Raw genomic sequence first — 20872 nt, 5'->3', positions numbered from 1 at the left:
AAAGTCCTAAAAGCAGCCTGATGATTAAGGAAGATATCCGGGTTCGAAGCCAGGCGCGGCACTAACTTTCAATCACCGCCACACATTCAGCCCAGTTTTTGATACAAATTGTAGTAACAATAGAAAATGTCTATGCAAGAAGGCATTATCCTCTTTTTTTTCACATCTAATTTTGATTCAAAACCTTAATAGCGAGTAAAATAGAAGTTAATATTACGATTGCTGGAAGAATGCGAGAGACGAGTGGAATCATACCTTCCAGGAATACTGCTTTCAAACACTTCATTACTTCATTTCTTCTTATTCTAGGATATTGTATCTCTGGATACTTTAATATACTGCTTACGCTCGTTAAATTAATTTTAGTGTGTTTTTGGACGATGATTGGAATAAACATTATCGCAGACAACGCTATGATAGTAAGGGGCAGGTGACGTATAGTAATTCATACACACAATATTTCACGAGCCTGTCAAGATAATGAAAAGATGATTTCACTAAATAATGATACCCAAAGACTGAATTCTCATGGAGACTATTGACCATCTAACAATGGATATATATAAATAATGATCCGTTTATGAAACGTTAGGAAAGTACACGGTAAGTGTGGTAGGTAATTAGCGTTGCGTTATCCAGAAATCCACAGTAAATCTGTGAAAGAGATGGCCCTGATTCAACTGAAAAAGGATGAAGAATTTTCAATGCGAAGATCAGGACATGTTGTGGAATTTTAATAAAAAAATATTTTTCTGCAAACAATTATTTTATTGTAGTTTAGACGGATACACGATTGTACTTCCTAGAAATCAGACACTTTTCCACGATTTATTTTAATTTTCATTGATCAAGATTTTTATTAAGGATGAGCGGACAGCTTAGAGTCGTAACGTTTCGCAAAGGGCAGTCCTGTTTCCAGATTCTTCGCCGGCAACGTCTGCTACGTCAGATGACGCATTTAGTTGCACAAGAACAATTTCGTAGGTCACAATAGTACCTGCCACCTGAAACAGAGTCAGTTTTTTTTATCAAATCATTTGGCTAGTAAATACACTAAAGTCATAAAACCGAAGACGCGGCAACAAAATTACGTGAACTCATCAGCAACAAACGCTCAACTAGTGCAAGGAGCACAGAAGCAGCATTATTTGTATTATTGACAAAAGAGGCAGTGGCTTAACAAATCGCAGATTTTCAGGCACTAGGAGATGGGCGTCGGTCGGTTTGCCGTCATTCACATGAGACTAAAGGCCCGCACTCATAGTGTTTACACCACAGGCAAGCGAGAGCGACGTCCAGTACACCTAAGAAAACGTGACTGGATTCCGAAACGAATGGATGTCAAAATTTGATATCCAGTCGATATGTGGAGTATTTCGCTACGGACTGTATTTACATCATTTCAGCAAGTTTAATTCAGTCCATATGCGCTGACGGAAGTGGAACGTGTCACACAGTGAAGCACTAATCAGGTATTTATCAAACTTTGTGGCGATGTCCATCAAGTAACAGCTATTACATGGATAAACTTTTATTTAATTCGGAAGTGATTTCTATCATCTACATCAATATGAGGTGCGACAACCACAGCCACCATTACACTCTTGCATTCGTTGCGGTAAGAAAGCAAACAGCATCTGACTTTTATCTTGAGGAATTTCTTGCCGTGCCTGAAACACACCATGTTAGAAAATGAAGAGTTGTTGCTGGAGGCTGGTGTGAAAGTACATATCTTCCCATTGCATTCCAGACATGCTATTTGGCTGAAAAGTTTAGGGACGAGGCACATCCGTAAGGAATTCGGACATTGCTCAGGCTGTTTATCATTATTGCCACACATTGGTGAGCATTCAGCCTCCCTTCAGCAGTTAATAGATCTTTCCTGTCTTATGCAATGCTTCCCTACGACACGATTCCAGGCGTTCGAAAAGTATGCATCTCGAGAACTGATGTGTCATGTGACCTTTCAGCAGGACGCCCACTGACTAGTTGCCGTCAATCTTACCGCCACTGAAAATAGACTTGCATAAGGATGAAATTTTAATAAACATGTCCCACCGCAATGGAAATACATTCTAAGATAAAAAAAAAGACGCACTACGAAGGAATTGTCTGAATGGATAGATGTACATTGATAGATGTAATGTATATGTTCAGACAAACAAATGATTACAATTTCAGAAAAAATTGGATGATTTATCCAAAAGAAAGAGCTTCACAAACAGGGCATCTCGGTAAGGCGTTGGTCCACCTCTGGCCGTAATACAAGCATTTATTCGGTTTCGCATTGATTGACGGAGTTGTTGGATGTCCCCCTGAACGATGTCGTGCCACATTCTGTTCAATTGGCACGTTAGATCGTGAAAATCCCGAGCTTGTTGGCGGGCCCTGCCCATAATGCTCGAAGCGGTCTCAGCTGGGGAGAAATCCGGTGACCTTGCTGGTCAAGGTACGGTTTGGCAAGCACGCTATGCCTAGGATGGCTTGCCATGAAAGGCAACAAAACGGGACGAAGAATATCGTCAAGGCACCGCTGTGCTGTAACGGTGTAGCGGATGATAACCAAAGGGGCCCTGCTATGAAAAGAAATCGCACCCCAAACCACCGCTCCTGATTGTCGGGACCTATGGAGCGTGTCAGACGGGCTGGTATTCCACTTCTGCCCGGGGCGTTCCCAAACACGTCTTCGGCCTGGTATCTCGTCGACTAGAGCAGAATTGCCTTGAGTAATGAGCCCCGGTTTGAACTGGTCTATTACCAGTGAAGACGGGTCTAGATACGCCGCAGAGAACGGTGGGATACCAAACTGGCTGTCGCCCGTCCATACGGCCCGACAATCGGGGGCAATGGTTTGGGACGCGATTTCTGTTCGTAGCAGGACCCCTTTGGTTGTCATCCGCTGCACTCGTACAGCACAGCGGTACGTCGACGATATTCTTTGCCCCGTTTTGTTGCTTTTTATGGTAATCCATCATGGGCTTACATTCCATCAAGATAATGCCCGCCCACACCGGCGAAAGACTCTACTGCGTGCATTCGTGCTTGCCAAGCCCCACATGGCCCAGCCACGTCGCCGAATCACTCCCCCTTTGAGAACGTTTGGAGCACTATGGGCCGCAACCTCGGGATTCTGACGATCTAACGTGCAAATTGGACAGAATTTAGCACGATATCTCTCAGGACGATATCCAACAACTCTTTCAATCAATACCAAGCCGAATAATTGCTTGCATAAGGACCATAGGTGGACAAATGCGTTATTGAATTGCTCAATTAGTTCCGTTGTTTCTCTTGAACAAATGGTCGAATTTTTTCTGAAATTGAATCATTTGTTTTCTGTTCAAGATGTACATGCAGCTTTACTGTATGGTTAAAAGATGATGTCGTCCTCTTGGATAAAACATTCCGGAGGTAAAATAGTCCCCCATTCGGAACCTCGGGCGGGGACTACTCAAGAGGACGTCGTTATCAGGAGAAAGAAAACTGGCGTTCTACGGATCGGAGCGAGGAATGTCAGATCTCTTAATCGGGCAGGTAGATTAGAAAATTTGAAAAGGGAAATGGATAGGTTAAAGTTAGATATAGTGGGAATTAGTGAAGTTCGGTGGCAGGAGGAACAAGACTTTTGGTCAGACGAATACAGGGTTATAAATACAAAATCAAATAGGGGTAATGCAGGAGTAGGTTTAATAATGAATAAAAAAATAGGAGTGCGGGTAAGCTACTACAAACAGCATAGTGAACGCCTTATTGTGGCCAAGATAGACACGAAGCCCACGCCTACTACAGTGGTACAAGTTTATATGCCAACTAGCTCTGCAGATGACGACGAAATTGAAGAAATGTGTGATGAGATAAAAGAAATTATTCAGATAGTGAAGGGAGACGAAAATTTAATAGTCATGGGTGACTGGAATTCGATAGCAGGAAAAGGACGAGAAGGAAACGTAGTAGGTGAATATGGACTGGGGGTAAGAAATGAAAGAGGAAGCCGCATGGTAGAATTTTGCACAGAGCATAACTTAAAAATAGCTAAGACTTGGTTCAAGAATCATAAAAGAAGGTTGTATACATGCAAGAAGCCTGGAGATACTGACAGGTTTCAGATAGATTATATAATGGCAAGACAGAGATTTAGGAACCAGGTTTTAAATTGTAAGACATATCCAGGGGCAGATGTGGACTCTGACCACAATCTATTGGTTATGAACTGTAGATTAAAACTGAAGAAACTGCAAAAAGGTGGCAATGTTAAGGAGATGGGACCTGGATAAACTGACTAAACCAGAGTTTCATGGAGAGCATAAGGTAAAATTGATAAGAATGGGGGAAATAAATACAGTAGAAGAAGAATGGGTAGCTTTGAGGGATGAAGTAGTGAAGGCAGCAGAGGATCAATTAGGTAAAAAGACGAGAGCTAGTAGAAAGCCTTGGGTAACAGAAGAAATATTGATGTAATTGATGAAAGGTGAAAACATAAAAATGCAATAAATGAAGCAGGCAAAAAGGAATACAAACGTCTCAAAAACGAGATCGATAGGAAGTGCAAAATGGCTAAGCAGGGATGGCTAGAGGACACATGTAAGGATGTAGAGGCTTATCTCACTAGGGGTAAGATAGATACTGCCTACAGGAAAATTAAAGAGACCTTTGGAGAAAAGAGAACCACTTGCATGAATATCAAGAGCTCAGATGGAAACCAAATTCTAAGCAAAGAAGGGAAAGCAGAAAGGTGGAAGGAGCATATAGAGGGTCTATACAAGACCGATGTACTTGAGGGCAATATTATGGAAATGGAAGAGGATGTAGATGAAGATGAAATGGCAGATATGAAACTGCGTGAAGAGTTTGACAGAACATTGAAAGACCTAAGTCGAAACAAGGCCCCGGGAGTAGACAACATTCCATTAGAACCACTGACAGACTTGGGAGACCCAGTCCTGACACATCTCTGCCATCTGGTGAGCAAAATGTATGAGACAGGCGAAATACCCTCAGACTTCAAGAAGAATATAATAATTCCAATCCCAAAGAAAGCAGGTGTTCACATATGTGAAAATTACCGAACTATCAGTTTAATAAGCCACGGCTGCAAAATACTAACGCGAATTCTTTACAGACGAATGGAAAAACTGGTAGAAGCCAACCTCGGGGAAGATCAGTTTGAATTCTGTAGAAATGTTGGAACACGTGAGGCAATACTGACCCTACGGCTTATCTCAGAAGCTAGATTAAGAAAAGGCAAACGTACGTTTCTAGCATTTATAGACTTAGAGAAAGCTTTTGACAATGTTAACTGGAATACTCTCTTTCAAATTCTGAAGGTGGCAGGGGTAAAATACAGGGAGCGAAAGGCTATTTAAAATTTGTACAGAAACCAGATGGCAGTTATAAGAGTTGAGGGACATGAAAGAGAAGAAGTGGTTGGGAAGGGAGTGAGAGAGGGGTGTAGCCTCTCCCCGATGTTATTCAGTCTGTATATTGAGCAAGCAGTAAAGAAAACAAAAGAAAAATTCGGAGTAGGTATTAAAATCCATGGAGAAGAAATAAAAACTTTAAGGTTCGCCGATGACATTGTAATTCTGTCACAGACAGCAAAGGAGGATATAAGATTAACATCAACAAAAGCAATACGATGATAATGGAATGTAGTCGAATTAAGTCGGGTGATGCTGAGGGAATTAGATTAGGAAATGAGACACTTAAAGTAGTAAAGGAGTTTTGCTATTTGGGGAGCAAAATAACTGATGATGGTCGAAGTAGAGAGGATATAAAATGTAGACTGGCAATGGCAAGGAAAGCGTTTCTGAAGAAGAGAAATTTGTTAACATCGAGTACTGATTTAAGTTTCAGGAAGTCGTTTCTCAAAGTATTTGTATGGGGTGTAGCCATGTGTGGAAGTGAAACATGGACGATAAATAGTTTGGACAAGAAGAGAATAGAATCTTTTGAAATGTGGTGCTACAGAAGAATGCTGAAGATTAGATGTGTAGATCACATAACTATGAGGAGGTACTGAATAGAATTGGGGAGAAGAGGAGTGTGTGGCACAACTTGACTAGAAGAAGGGATCGTTCGGTAGGACATGTTCTGAGGCATCAAGGGATCACCAATTTAGTATTGGAGGGGAGCGCGCAGGGTAAAAATCGTAGAGGGAGACCAAGAGATGAATACACTATGCAGTGCGTACTGGGAGATGAAGCAGCTTGCACAGGATAGAGTAGCATGGAGAGCTGCATCAAACCAGTCTCAGGACTGAAGACCACAACAACAACAACAACATCAGGTCTACCGATTTCCGTCCCATTCGGATAATTCTTTCTTGGTGCGTCTCTTTCTCTGTATTACTCTGTATATAACCCGTCTTTTCCTATGACTTATACCTGTTTTCTGAGGAGTTCGAATACTTCACGCCATTTTAAATTGTCGAAAAGCTTTTCAAAGATGACAAATACTACGATGGTATCGTGTTTCCTATGTCTTATATTGTGAAGCGTAACATGTGAACTGCCTTCCTGGCGCATTTCACTTTCCTAAAGCTTCATTACTGAAGTTATTCCATTAATATTCGATCAGCGGGCAGGTTTCTATAGTTTAATAGCGTGGAAGCTGTGAAAAGACTTCTGGCCATAGGAAACACAATATTATTGTAAGCTTCAACTCTGGGGAAAATGTGTGGAGTCGGGACGATTTATGGTAACAGGGAAAAGGAATGATCTGCGGACCTCATCTTCATTCTAAAGCCCTGAACAAAATGGGAATATTCTCATAAGTAACGTAGTTGAGCAATGGGATTTATCTTACCGTGAGCAGCAGCGTGCGAGTGACGGGAAAGAAGTTGAGTCCCGTCAGGGCCACGTGGTCGGAGGTCACCTGGGTCAGGAAACGCTCCACCTACAGAGAAATATCGTTGATCTTATACATTGTTGATCGACGCACGATACGCTATATTACTTCATTCAGAGCAGTCACGCTTATGACACGTATAGCAGAGTTAGGTCTCGTCTAATTGCAAAGAAGTAGTGGAAATGCAGATTTTGATGGCTATGCACTAGCTGTCATCTCAAACAAATTTAATTTTGTTAACCACTAATACAGCATAATAGAGTCTGTAACGTTTTGACTATGGCCTTGTGATGAGCACACGTTATTCGAAAGATATCGCTACTAAGTAATTTTATCAAACCAAACATTCTGATTAGCAATTTCTTATTTTGTTTATCTACGATCGTGTATTCTACGTTAAGAACTCCCTTCATGTACTGATCATAGAATTCATTAACTAGTAACACCTTGGTACATAAATTTTGTCTTTCTCAAAATTTTATATTGTGGAACAGGTCTTCACAGCGTTTCATTTACAGTAAGTATGTGAGCTCTTTAAGGCAGTCTGACAGCCTGTGCACATTTCTGCGGTATTTAGAATCTACATATCGGCTTAATTCGAACATTAGTATCCGTTGTCGGGAGCATATTAACGAAACAATCTGCCTCTGTGATATCATGGCAGGTCTAAAACTAAGGGCAACTTTTTAAAAGAAATGTTGTTTTGGGGAAAATATTGCATGTAACGTAATTTCTCTGCATAATCTCACTCAGTCTCTCTGAAGCTGATACATCTCTTGACAAGCTTCCTAGTTCCGTCTTGGAGGAAGCTTTATGATATTGTGTACAACCATTAACCGTTCTTGCACAGCCTCGACAACCATATAATACAGCGCAAAATGGGACTCATGCAGACTCATCTTCATCGGACTAAAAGGTGAAAACACTTCGACCTTGTCATGATTGCAGTGTGGGCCCTCCAGCGACTCAAAAGCAAGAATCTGACTGCACCCGATTATTTTTCAGCTGAATGAGGGCGAGCACAACCTTGAGTTAAAAATCACACCTTTTTAAAGCATTCTTCTTTGTACAGCTTATCTGAACAAGCGCGTGTGACAGTGCTTCTCTACAGCCAGAACTTCCGTGTCGGCGAATTTTATTACGTGGTCGGTCTCACTCATTGATTGCTCTGCCACGGCCGATTTCTCCACCTGCCCCGACCTGCAATGTCGCTTATGCTCTTTGATCCTGGTGTTGATTGATCGTCCAGTCATTCCAACATAAATTTTTCCGCATGTACATGGTATACTGTATATTCCCGGCATTGCAAGTGGGTCCCTTTTCTCCTTTGCCGATCTAAGACACTCTTTGACCTTCCATGTCGGTTTGAAAATCGTCTTTACTTCGTGTTTGAGCAATATAAGGCCGATTCTGTCCGTCACTCTGGGAATGTATGGCAGAAAGGTCTTATCCGACATTTCTTTTTCTGATTCCTTACTTTGCCGAGTGTTTGGCTCTGTTATACTTCTAATATAACATTGCTCCTCAGAACACTTTCCAGGAATTGTATTCCGCGTCTGTGGTGTTGCGGCTCACATATTCGTCCTGCTCGCGTTACGACCGTATTAATCATGCCTCTTTTCTGGCTCGGGTGGTGGTTTGATAGTTTGTGCAGGTATCGGTCCGTGTGTGTCTGTTTTTGATACACGCTGTGTCCCAAGTTTTCACCATCCCTTGTGATCTTCACATCTAGAAATGGCAGTTTTTTGTCCTTTTCTACTTCCATCGTAAATTTCATGTCGGCATGGAGGCTGTTCAAATGTCTTATGAAGTCACCGAGCTGTTCTTCGCCAAATCTCCACACAACGAAAGTATCATCGACGTACCTGTACTCCACACCTTAGGTTTGCAAGTCGCCAAGTCCAGTGCGTGTGCTTCGAATTGTTCCATGAAGAAGTTGGCCACCACTGGACTGAGAGGACTACCCATGGCGACGCCTTCCAGCTGTTCGTAGAAATCGCCATTCCATGTGAAATAGCTCGTGGTGAGACATGTATGGAAGATCTTTGTGATGTCTTGCGGGTAAATGGAACAGATGTGCTCCAGAGCGTCACTGAGTGGCACTTTCGTAAGCAAAGCAACAACATCGAAGCTGACCAGGATGTCGTTTGGTGCAAGTTTGTTTCTTCAGCTTCTCAATGAAATGGATCTTGGGTAACCCATACAGCCGGGGTAGTAGGGCTTCTGTGTTGCTCAGGTTTCTCTGTATGTCTGTCGGCATAGAAACCTACGCAACACAGAAGGCCTTCCACGTCGGCTGTATGGATTGCCCAAGATCCATAAGAGCAACGTTCCACTAAGACCGATTGTTAGCGCTCCTGGCTCATCGACGTATAATCTGACAAACCACTTGGCCTCTCTGCACCAGCCACACGTGGGGCACAACTACACATACATAAAGGACTCAGGACATTTCATTGAGAAGCTGAAGAAACTGAAACTTGCACCAAACGACATCCTGGTCAGCTTCGATGTTGTTTCCTTGCTTACGTAAGTGCCACTCAGTGACGCTCTGGAGCAAATCGGTTCAATATTCCCGCAAGACACCACAAAGCTCGTCCCAGAGTGACGGACAGAATCGGCCTTATATTGCTCAAACACGGCGTAAAGATGATTTTCAAACCGACAAGGAAGTTCAAAGAGTGTCTTAGATCGGCAAAGGAGAAAAGGGACCCACTTGCAATGTCGGGAATATACAGTATACCATGTACATGCGGAAAAGTTTACATCGGAATGACTGGACGATCAATCAACACCAGGATCAAAGAAATAAGCGACATTGCAGGTTGGGGCAGGTGGAGAAATCGGCCGTGGCAGAGCACGCACTGAGTGAGACCGACCACGTAATAAAATTCGCTAATGCGGAAGTTCTGGCTGTAGAGAAGCACTATCACACGCGCTTGTTCAGAGAAGCTGTAGAAATACAAAAACCCGCGAACAGTTTCAACAAGAAAGAGAAAAACCTTAAGGTTAACGGATCCCGGCTTCCCGTACTGCAGCGAACGACCGTCGCAAGTAGCAAAAGGAGAACCGCACCGGAAATGACCGCGGAGAAGCCCTCGGACGTTGGCGCGCCAGGTACATATAGTCTGCGCCCGCGAGCTCGGCTCCAGTTCACCACCGGCAATGGAGGGTGAATGAAGCTTTGACAATGCCAGCCACTCGTGCTGGCGAAACGTCAGAAAAATCATTAGATGAACGTCGGCCGAAGAACCCGAGACAGAATCCAATAGGCAGGTCACAGTTCATCCATTTGTGTCCTGTTATAAAGATCAAGGTAAACTAGTGTCACAATTTTTGTGTCATAAGTGACCACCCTGAATATACACTACGGAAGTGCAAGCTTTTCACCTGTAATTAACGGACCACATAAACAGGATAATCCATCCCTAAACAAACTGATCTACTTCTCTGTTGGTGTTGCAAGCCAGTTTGAAAACAAAAAATATTATTAACGTCTCCTTTCACAAAGAAGATTTTGAACCTGATGTGGATGACAGTTTTTCACATGACGCCATGGGAAGACCGCATGTGATGGCGTCGAAGATGCAACAAATTGAGCTGTCACAAAAGCTATTCTGCAGCGGACCTACGAAAACGGCATCTTGACAGCTCAAGGAATTACCTAATTTTTCGTACAATGTGAGGAAATAACTAAAAAGTACGAGATCCTGCAATTACGTTCTGATTTTTAGAAAAAGTTAAGTTTGGATGTGCAAAATTACAAACTCTGTTAATAATACAATTTCGACCATAAATTAACAACTGTAGTTCAGTGGTCTTATAACCTTCTCAGAACACTACAATAAAAATTTCAGATGAATTGCAATACGTCAATATCTTGGAAGAAAGATTCAACAGTTTTCAGAAGATTAAAGGCGTAGATCTTTCCATTGTTTTATACCCCAGTCACGCAACTTGCTCAAGTATAAGACCACATCAGCATACCCTGATAAAAATCTTCATTAATGTTGAAAACTTATACCACTGACACTCCACAATAAAGACGTAGCGGCTTGTGTTTATCACGAACAATGGCAAATTGCCGAAGTTGAATAGTATTGACTGTCAAAAACAAACTGTGCATGTTACATTTTATCACCCACCAGGGCCACGAACCTCGCTCAAAACGTTGAGGAGGATGAAGTTGGATGCCAGTTAAAAATGTACTGAAGAATCTGTCTCCCCCTAGAATTTACAACCGCGACTGAGCGAACTTTTAAGGAGAGATGTAACGGAAATTGTAAACATTTATTTAAAAAATCATTACAGCCATATTTATTAATGTACAAATCTAAGAATTTGAATTTGTGAAGCAAAAGAGCTGTGTTCTAATGGAAAAAAATATAATAAAATATGCGGGATTAACATTTTGCCAGAAATTTGAATTTTTAATTTCTTATTGTCTTTTTTATAAAAAGCCATAACTCAAATTCTGATCATGCAATTCATCTGAAATTTTTATTGTAGTGTTCTGAGAAGGTTATAAGACCATTGAACTACAGTTATTAATTTATGGTCGAAATTGTATTATTAACAGAGTTTGTAATTTTGCACATCCAAACTTAACTTTTTCTAAAACAAAGCGTAATTGCAGGATCTCGTATTTTTTAATTACAGGGAGACAGCAACACGTTGCGAAGAGTTCCTGAAAATTTCATAGCATTAGCGCACATACTTCTTGAGGAAAGGCTTCTAATAACGTAAAAAATGTAAAACAGAGAAATCAGGTTCAAGTAATGTCTTATCATACTTCCACATGTAATAGCTTACCTCAATTTCAAAACCCTCCATACTGACCCCACTCATCCCCCGGGTTTCTCTTCTCTGCTCTTAGAATCTGCCTGGCCTGTATATCTACAGGTAAGACACTGATCTGTTAGCTTTCTTGAGCCCGCTGTCGTCGATGGTGTAAAATGCTTTTGTTGTAAACACACCAGGATCTATACCAACTCCCTTCATCACTTCAAGTCTACCATTACTTCCGTTAAATGTAATATAAAACTGCATCTTAGACACCTATCTTGAGTACTTCAAGTCCAAAGAATGTCCTTTTTGAGCATCTAATCCAAATTACGTTATTGAGGCTTTCATTTGCATTTTGTGTCTTTCCTTGAAGACACTTCCTCAATAAATCAGGTTTTGCAAGAAACCTGAATGTGGGCTTAACAGATTCATAACAGGTTCTGGTAATGAGTATTTATGTGAATAAGTTTCATTTCTGGTGTTAAATTTACACCAATCGTCTTTCGGACACAGATTGCGCATTGGTGTTTGGTCAGTGGATAATTTGTAGAAAAAAAATTTCCCACACAGTACGCCTCATGGCCTCTAAATTATGTGTGTTTTTCCTGATAGCTCTCCCATAAAATAACTGAAGAGAATCAGTTTCTTTCAGAGAAGTCTGCCTTTTCCTCCTAGGGGTTTTCCATCCTCAAGTACTTCACCTTTCTTCTCTTTCAGCAAGTGACGAAGCCTACCACCAAGCCTCTTTTGGATTTGGTCAATACATTCCAACTTTTCTATTGTTGTATTGTACGAATTTTTATCTGTTACAGCTTTGAACGAAGAGGAGACTCCGTCAACAAGGTATTTAGTATATCTAACACCATACTTGTCCTCAGATCTGGAGAACATTCTCACAACTGCAGCAGCCTCCATGCCCTCACTTGAGCCACTATAATTTTTAGAGCATGCTACGTCATGCTTTTCTTGCCACAGTTTCTCACTGTCTTCGTTGTTGGACATTTTCCTTATTGCGCTCTAGTGGCAGTATTTAGATATAATTTCTACATCTAAAACTTTACTTGAGTCAGTACCAATAACAGATGCAATTCCATACACATACATGTGACCGCTTTTCATCCAGGTCCCATCTATAGACACACACAGCTGTGTAGGAGATTCACTGTCATGAACACCTACCTCAGGATCTATTTCTTTTGGTTTATTTCCGCCAATTCGTCCACTGCTTTCTTCATAGAGACTTTGGCAGCATCACTTACAGTATCAGACATGTCTTTATGTAGTTTTTCAAACCTTGCACAAGGTGGAGGCATGTTCAGAAAACAACACGATAAATTACCTCCTTCCCTGCCCTGTCCAAGGCATCTCAGTGCATATGCTAATCTAAAAATGCTTTCAGAGGCACCAGTGTCAGTTTTTTTGAGGAGGAAAATTAAAATTCATAGCCACACGAATCACAAATGAATTTAAAATCACAAACTATTCCCACTCTTCTTTCTTCTACAAAAATCACGCATTCCGTATTTTTACAGCCAACACATGAACATGAAAACTTTATAGCTTGACGGAGAAGCTCTAAATCAATAAGTCTGAATCCAGTGGAATCCATATCAACATCATTCACGTACCTGTACAATTTTTCTGTCCCAAGTTTCGATGCTGAAGCTTATGTTCTTCATTTCGAGCTGCTTCCTATTTTTTTTGTTGGTAAACCGATTTCCATGAAACCTCAGTTTCCTAAATTCAGTTTTTCCACCACCTATTATGCATAAATTTTGACTTCCACGTAAAGGTTTGCGAATTCAACCTTCCCCAACTAATATGTGATAGTATTGTCAAAAAGTAAATAAACCACATGCAAGAAAGTTTTCAGGCAAAGGTATAGATGTCAGCCAGAATATGGATGTCAGCCAAAGATATCGAAAGAAAATAGCCTTCGCACTGACAAAAATTCCGCTGAAGCAAGCAGTTTTTCCAAATGTCGGAAAAGGTGGGAGTGGCCGCCAGTGCAGAGTTAATCAGTTTAACAATTTAAAGGCATTTCTAAAGCTGCTATCACGATCAAATTCATAAACAACATAGATTAAACTGTCTAGATCAAGAAAATAACATTTTTGAAAAATGGATTTTTTGTGCCAAAGTCCTTTACATCCCCCGTTAACCTAACGCCTAAAATGAGTGAAGAAATGTCTGAGATGTTTTATAAACGACGTGGTAAAAATAAATGACATGATAAGAAGATAATGTAATTAGTTGGTTAATTTTCAATAAAAAAAACAAGCAATCAAAGATATGTTTTAATTAAATAACAGACATGCTTTATTACATTAGCCTAGATATCGCAGACGTTAAGAAACGTATTTTCGACCCATATTTGTAATTTTATTTTGTAACTTCCAACTGATTCTCAAAGATGAAATTAATACTGACCTTTGATATCATAAAGATATATTAAGTGCATTACTTTCAGATTTTATCTTGTCCCCCAACAAAGACACTTCAGGCCAAAACAATGAAAGAAGTCAAAAAATCATTTTAAAATAGTGTACTTTTTAAAGTATACGATTCTTACTATTCATACTCTATAACAAGTAACTATATTATGTAGTGTAATAGCACAAAAGTATTAAGGCTGAGAAATTACTCCATTTGTGGGAAACTATTGTTCAAAAAGTGAGTTTTTTTTTAATTTGCGATCAATTAACGATGTATTAAGGAATATGTTTAGCTAGGTGGTAATGGTTTCAGTTTGTGCGCCAGAGTGTGCTGAACCAAATACTTTTATTTGAAAGGCCTAGGTCCGAGGTCGGTAACCTCCGGCTCGGGAGCCACATGCTGCTCTTTGGATCGAAGCTGCGGCTTAGTTCCATAAGCAGATATTATTTATTTTATAAGATTTTTTTAAATCGTTGTGAATCGATTAACGAAGATTAGGCACCATTTCTATCCCTCACAATCAGTCCATTGTTCTCGCTCTTTACCGCACCCCTCGCCCGCGACACTCGTCACTGTTGCACAGCGATGACCACGATCTGCACCACTTGCGCTGTGGCTGCCGAAGTGTGCGGACGCTCTGTGCTGACGCTGCCGAGGTCGACCTCTCGCTCGCGATCTTGTAGCGACCGGTTGAGCGGGTCACGCATTTGGCTACTCGCCTTACGTGTTCTCGCTCACCAGCGTTTCTATTTTTCACATTCGACAATAGCCTGCAAGGGCCTTTAGGGACTCGTGTGGCAAAATCCACGTGGCGTGACCCCCTCCCCCCCCCCCCCCCCCCCAATCTAAGAAAGCAAAAACTGTCGTGGCTTTCTAAAGAAGTGTCGTGTTGGGGGTTACGACATGGAGGAGGAGCCGAAACGAGACGATCGCTCCGGCGAGACGCAGGGTGTGGCAGAGAGCGGTCCAAGGGAGGTTTCCCGGACGACGGCAGCGTCTGGCCCCGCAACACCGACGAAGACGACGAGTGAGAGTGTTGCTCGCTGCTGCCGGATGGACGCTCTCAGGAAGACGACGACGCATCGAGCCGTCGATCCCCCTGACAAAGGAGGAAATTGCCGCCGCCATCGCCAGGCTGACCCCCGAGGAGAGTTGCATCTGCATGCAACGCTTGGCCGTGGGCACCGAAGCGGACAGGGAGGAGGTACTTACGAGACTCCGGTCCCTGATACCTGCGGGTCGCGACAGACAATGGCATGTCGCAGTCGCCACGACAGCTGCCGCGCCACCAGTGGCACCATCCGTGCCGGCTACAGAAGCCGCCACGCCGTCGCCAACGCCCAGGCTGGCAACACCCGACGAGTCTTTAGAGGCCGAGCAAACCTCGCGGAAGTGCCCAGCCGTGGCCGTAGAGGACACTCCTCCTCCCAGGCAAGTTCCGGTCGCGCCAGGCCGAAGAAGAGGAGGGTACGTCGCAGGACGTCCGCATCGCGGAGGAAGCCTGACGAAGAAGGCTTCATCGCGCCCTCCCGGCGCCTCACAGCGATAGCCAGGTCGTTCGAACTGGTGACGCCCGAACAGGTCGAGGCTGCAAACCGGTCTTGCAGATCTGCCGGAAGTAGCCGAGACCGACGGGGACGGGACCACACCGACTACGGCGACGAAAACGCCCCGCCGCCCGCCGCTGATTACCATCCAGTGGAGTGAGGGCTATAGTGAACTGAGAGAGAAGCTCTACTCAGTCGTAAAACCGAAAAAGATGATCGCGGGGACCGACACTTCCAAGGTCAGAGCAGAGTGCATAGAGGACCACGGAAAATTCGTGCAGCTCTGTGAGACCGAGAAGTGGAACTGCTTCACGCAGAGCACGGAACAGCTGAAGCAGCTGAAGGTCGTTTTTCGTCACCTGCCGCTGAAGATGGAACCGGCGTTCCTACAGCGGCAGCTGGAGGAACTCGGCTTCCAGACCCGCCACGTTGGCCTGATGAGGTCGCCCAGGGCCCACAGGGACGTGCCCCTGTTCCTTGTGGTATTGGTCGACAATGTTGACAACCGGAAGTCGAGCCACTCCGCGCAAAAGGCAGACGAACCCAGTGCTTCAACTGCCAGCGCATGGACCACGTGGCAAAGTTTTGCAGGATGCCTGTGCGCTGCTGCAAGTGCCCCGAGGAGCACTCGTCGCGGGACTGCCCTAAGAAGAAGGAAGACCGGACGGCGTGCTGCAACTGCAACGGGGACCACGTCGCCTGTTACTGGGGAAGCGCCGCATTCGAGCGCGGGAAGCGCGCCAGCCGCGTGAACCCGAGCCGCAGCTCCGCGCACGTTACTGAGGGGAAGCCGGCCGCCCCCTCCGAGAGGCTAGGGCCGCTCGCAGGGCAGGCCGCACCGGCACCGCAGCCGTCGCAGCTGCCCTCGCCGGCGGCGCCGCCTGCAATCGAGGGAACCGGCTTCCCGGCGCCCGCGGCTGCAAGGAGGGTTGCCGACCTCGCAGGGCGTTCCCAGCAGGCCGCTCCGCTGCCGACTAGGGGAAACGTCGCGAAGGAAGACACGACCGAGCTGGCCGCGCTTCTGCGGTCGCTCAACCAGCTGATGACGCAGCTACCGGTCCTCGTGGGAGCGGTGACGGCGGCCCTCCAGGCCACCGCCGGGAGAAGCCAGCCTTAAAATGGATAACGACCATATTTATGGGTTAACCATTTGCACGTTCAACGCTCGGGGTCTCCACTTCCAACAGGGCGAGTTTCGCCAGTTCCTACGGGACGAGGCGGTCGACATCTGTCTTGCGAAGGAGACCTTCCTCAAACCCGGGGTCGACGTGCGAGAGCCGGCCGCGGTGGCCGAGCGGTTCTAGGCGCGCAATCCGGAACCGCGCGACAGCTACGGTCGCAGGTTCGAATCCTGCCTCGGGCATGGATGTGTGTGATGTCCTTAGGTTAGTTAGGTTTAAGTAGTTCTAAGCTCTAGGGGACTGATGACCACAGTAGTTAAGACCCATAGTGCTCAGAGCCATTTGAACCATTTTTTTAATTTTTTTTATTTTGACGTGCGAGCAGCAAGTTTTTGCTGCTACAGATATGACAGAGCGACCCACGAGGGCGGCACTGCCATCTACGTCAAGAAGTCACTGCGCCACCGCCGGGTTCAACTGCCGGCTCTCAAAGCGGTGGATGCCACAGGAGAGGCCGTCAACACCACCGCCGGAAAGATTCTTTTCGTGTCGGTGTACCGGCAGCGTGGCAGACCGCTCATTGCCGGGGATTTCAGTGCGAAACACACGGAATGGAACTCGCGAACTGTCAGCGGCAGCGGGCGCCGCCTCTCCCGCGTTGTTCACCGCAACGGCGCGATCACCGTGGGGCCGTTTGACCCCACCATCTTCCCTGCGGATGTTAAGTCGCATAGTGCTCAGAGCCATTTGAACCATCTTCCCTGCACGGGCACAACCGGACGTGTGCGACATTCTCTTCTTAAGGGCATCGGGCAATTCGCGACCGCCGAGACGTGTAACGTCCTGTCCTCTGTCCACGTACCGGTCATTTTTGGCCTCGACGTGGTCGGAGCTTCTCTTCCAGAGAGCCGTACGAGCTATCGCGGGCTCGACGCCGAGCGCTTTCGGACGAAAACCCTCGAACTGGTCGAGGATGCGTCAAACTCCGCTGAGGTAGGGACAGACGCCGCCCTAGCATTCTTCACCCGAAGAATACTCCGAGCAGCGGAGCAAGCCACGCCGAGACATCGCCAAGGACCACGAGACTTCTCGCGACAGCTATCGCGCCCTACTCTGGACGCGACCACCGAGAAGAACCGACTGTTTCGTGAACGGCAGCTCACTCCCCAACCAGACGCGAAGCGGCGCTTAAACCGCATGAAACGGGAAATTAAGGCAGCAGTTGAGCAACACCGGAACCAGGAACGGGAATACCTTGTGTCTACCCTCAATCCTGACGATGGCAGGGCATACAGGGTGGTAAAACCCTCTTTCGCCGGCGACAGCAAATACCGCCCTTACAGGTCGGGAACGACTTCGCCAGCGATCCCGACGCGATAGCCAGCGTTCTGGCTGACGCAATTGCAGCGAACTTCACACCGGTGGCCGACGTCATCGACGACGACCACATACGGCGGGTCCACGAGCGACTACCAACCTTCCGCGCCGCAAGGGAGGAAGGCGCCGTTATCGAGCCGATAAAGGAGGAAGAAGTCGCTGTGCAACTTCACTCGCTGAACCCCAAGAAGGCTGGAGGCAGCGATGGCGTCACAAACTTCCTGCTGAAGAACCTTCCGCCGGGACTACACCGGCAACTTGCCGATGTTTTCAACGAGATCCTCCGATCAGGTGTCTACCCCTCTGCGTGGAAACACGCTGAGGTCGTGGCCATTCTGAAATCCGGCAAGGACCCACGCCAGGCATCGAACTACCGACCCATCAGCCTGCTCCCGTCCCTCTCGAAAGTTTCCGAGAGGCTGTACGCGAGAAGACTGATGCGACACGTCACCCAGAAGGGCATCATCCCGGACGAGCAGTTCGGGTTTCGAGAAGAACATGCCACTTCCCACCAGCTCCTGCGGATGGTAGTACCGGCGATGAGGGCACTGGAAACAAGGGAATACTTTGGGGCAGTGTTCCTCGACGTCTCCCGAGCGTTTGACTCGGTGTGGCACGACGCTGCTGCAGTCGTACCTGTCTGAACGAACCTTCAACGTGAGGGCTGACGACGGTACCCCCACAGACCGGCAGATACGTGCAGGAGTGCCGCAGGGGTCGGTACTCGGCTCCTCGATGTGCTTCCTGTACGCTGCCGACGCCCCGAAAGTGCCAGGAGTTGAACTGGCGCTGTACGCGGATGATACGGCCCTGTTCACTCGCAGCATGAACGCCCAGGTGCTGAGAAACCGCCTCCAACGAGGGTACGACGCCTCGGGCTCATGGGCAACAAAGTGGCGGCTGAAATTCAACGCCACCAAGAGCCAGTCAGTCGTCTTCACCCGAAGACATCTGCCACCAGGGATCACGCCAGTCGAAACCTTGGGAGAATCTATCCCATGGAGTGGGACGGCGAAATAATAGGGGTCACCCTAGATCGCAGGCTCACCTGGAAGCATCACATTCGTGATGTGAAAAGGAGAGCAATAGGACGCCTTCGCGCCCTGTATCCGCTGCTAAGCCCGCAGTCGTCACTGCCATCGCAACACGGCATCACGCTATACCTAACATTGGTTCGCCCACTGTTAGAGTATGCGGCCGTGGTGTGGGGGAAAGCCGCAGATGCTCACATTGTGACTCTGCAGCGGATACAGAACCGCGCCCTGCAGGTTGCTATGCATCTTCCGAGGCGCTTCTCGACGCGCCAACTCCACGAGGACACCGGGATCCTACCGCTCCGAGACAGGGTTCGCCCCATCGCCAGGAAGTTCTACGAGAAGACGGGACACTCCCGCAACCGGCTCATCCGTGGACTGGGCCAACAACCTCATCACAGGCCAACCACGCGTTGGCCTGACTACTGAGGGATTAAGTTTTACTAATCCCCCACCAGAGTGTGTCTTTCTCTTTTTTAGGTTATACCAGCAAGTACCAATCAACAGGAGTGGTAATATATTTTTCTTTCTTTTACAGGAACCGCAGGAATGACAAATTTTGTCCAGACTGCACCATCCCGAGCCAAGGATAGTCTCGTCTTTTTTAGCGTCAGCAAGCACACTTTGAGTTCTGACAGGTCCGTTCGTGCCAGTCGGCGATCACCGCACGCGGCAGGCGACCACAGAGTGAGACAAACAGTGTTTCGTGTCTGAATTATTCATTTTAATTATCCAATTATTGGAGAATTATTTATTCTATCAAGGTAAGTATTTTTAATTGGGAAATATCGATGTAAAATTTTTTGGTAGATTATATTTTAAAGCCCAGATTTTCTTATGCATTTACGTAGATATACGTTGACATAATAAATAATTGCAAAACTTGTCATCTGCTGTTTTGGATACCTGAATAATGATTTTAAAAATTCTTTATCACAGCTTCACCGCAAGCATGGCATCGACAAAAAAAAAGAGAAAAACTGAAGAAGAGCATCGACAATTCAATCGGGATTGGAAGGAGTCTTTCGCTTTCATTTGCAACTCATATGGCCTTCCGACTTGTCTCATTTGCCACGAAAAAGTCGCACACAGTAAGAAATCAAATTTAGAGAGACACTTCACTACAAAACATACACAGTTTGCTAATGAATATCCAGCCGGCGAAGAACGAAAAAGCTGTTGACGAGCTCCAGAAACAAGTACAGCAATCAAGTTCCATGTTAAGTAACTGGACGCAATCTACAAGTAGTGTTAATCCGACAAGCTTCGTAGTATCACTAGAAATTGCAAAAAAAGGCAAACCATTCATAGATGGCGAGTATGTCAAAGATTGCTTTATACGTGCATCTGAAGAACTATTTCGTGATTTCAAAAACAAACTATAAATCTTGAAAAATAAACAAATAGAGATCTGCCACTATCCGCTAAAACAGTACAAGATAGAATAAGTAAAATGTCTTCAAATATATAACTCATTTGCAGGTGGAAGACATTCAACTGGCTTCTGCCTTATCGCTTGCTATCGATGAGTCTTGCGATATAAAAGACACGGCACAAGTTGCCCCTTTTTGTGAGGTATATGTCTTCCCAAGGTCCGAAAGAAGAACTTCTAGGATTGCTACCGCTCTTGGGACAAACTAGACGGGAAGACATAGCGAGTGCCGTGCAGAAATGCCCCGACGATAATAAGATCGATTCAAATAAAATCGTTTCAACAGCAACTGAT

General features: G+C 45.4%; 1 protein-coding gene across 1 annotated transcript in view; it reads right to left on the bottom strand.

The window, feature by feature from the left end:
* Window positions 1–878: 878 nt before the first annotated feature.
* Window positions 879–20872, bottom strand: part of LOC124776138 (gustatory receptor for sugar taste 64e-like) — a 156276-nt gene continuing 136282 nt past the window's right edge. The window contains exons 8-9 of the mRNA XM_047250975.1: window positions 6805–6894; window positions 879–1004 (exon numbers count right to left, since the gene is read on the bottom strand). Coding sequence (XP_047106931.1) covers window positions 879–1004; window positions 6805–6894 — 216 coding nt within the window. The remainder of the gene's footprint in view (window positions 1005–6804; window positions 6895–20872) is intronic.

This window comes from Schistocerca piceifrons, chromosome 2, assembly GCF_021461385.2.
Source record: "Schistocerca piceifrons isolate TAMUIC-IGC-003096 chromosome 2, iqSchPice1.1, whole genome shotgun sequence".
In the NCBI taxonomy this organism is placed as follows: domain Eukaryota; kingdom Metazoa; phylum Arthropoda; class Insecta; order Orthoptera; family Acrididae; genus Schistocerca; species Schistocerca piceifrons.
The sequence above is the reverse complement of the archived record's forward strand: the minus strand, read 5'-3'. Positions and strand labels throughout refer to the sequence as shown.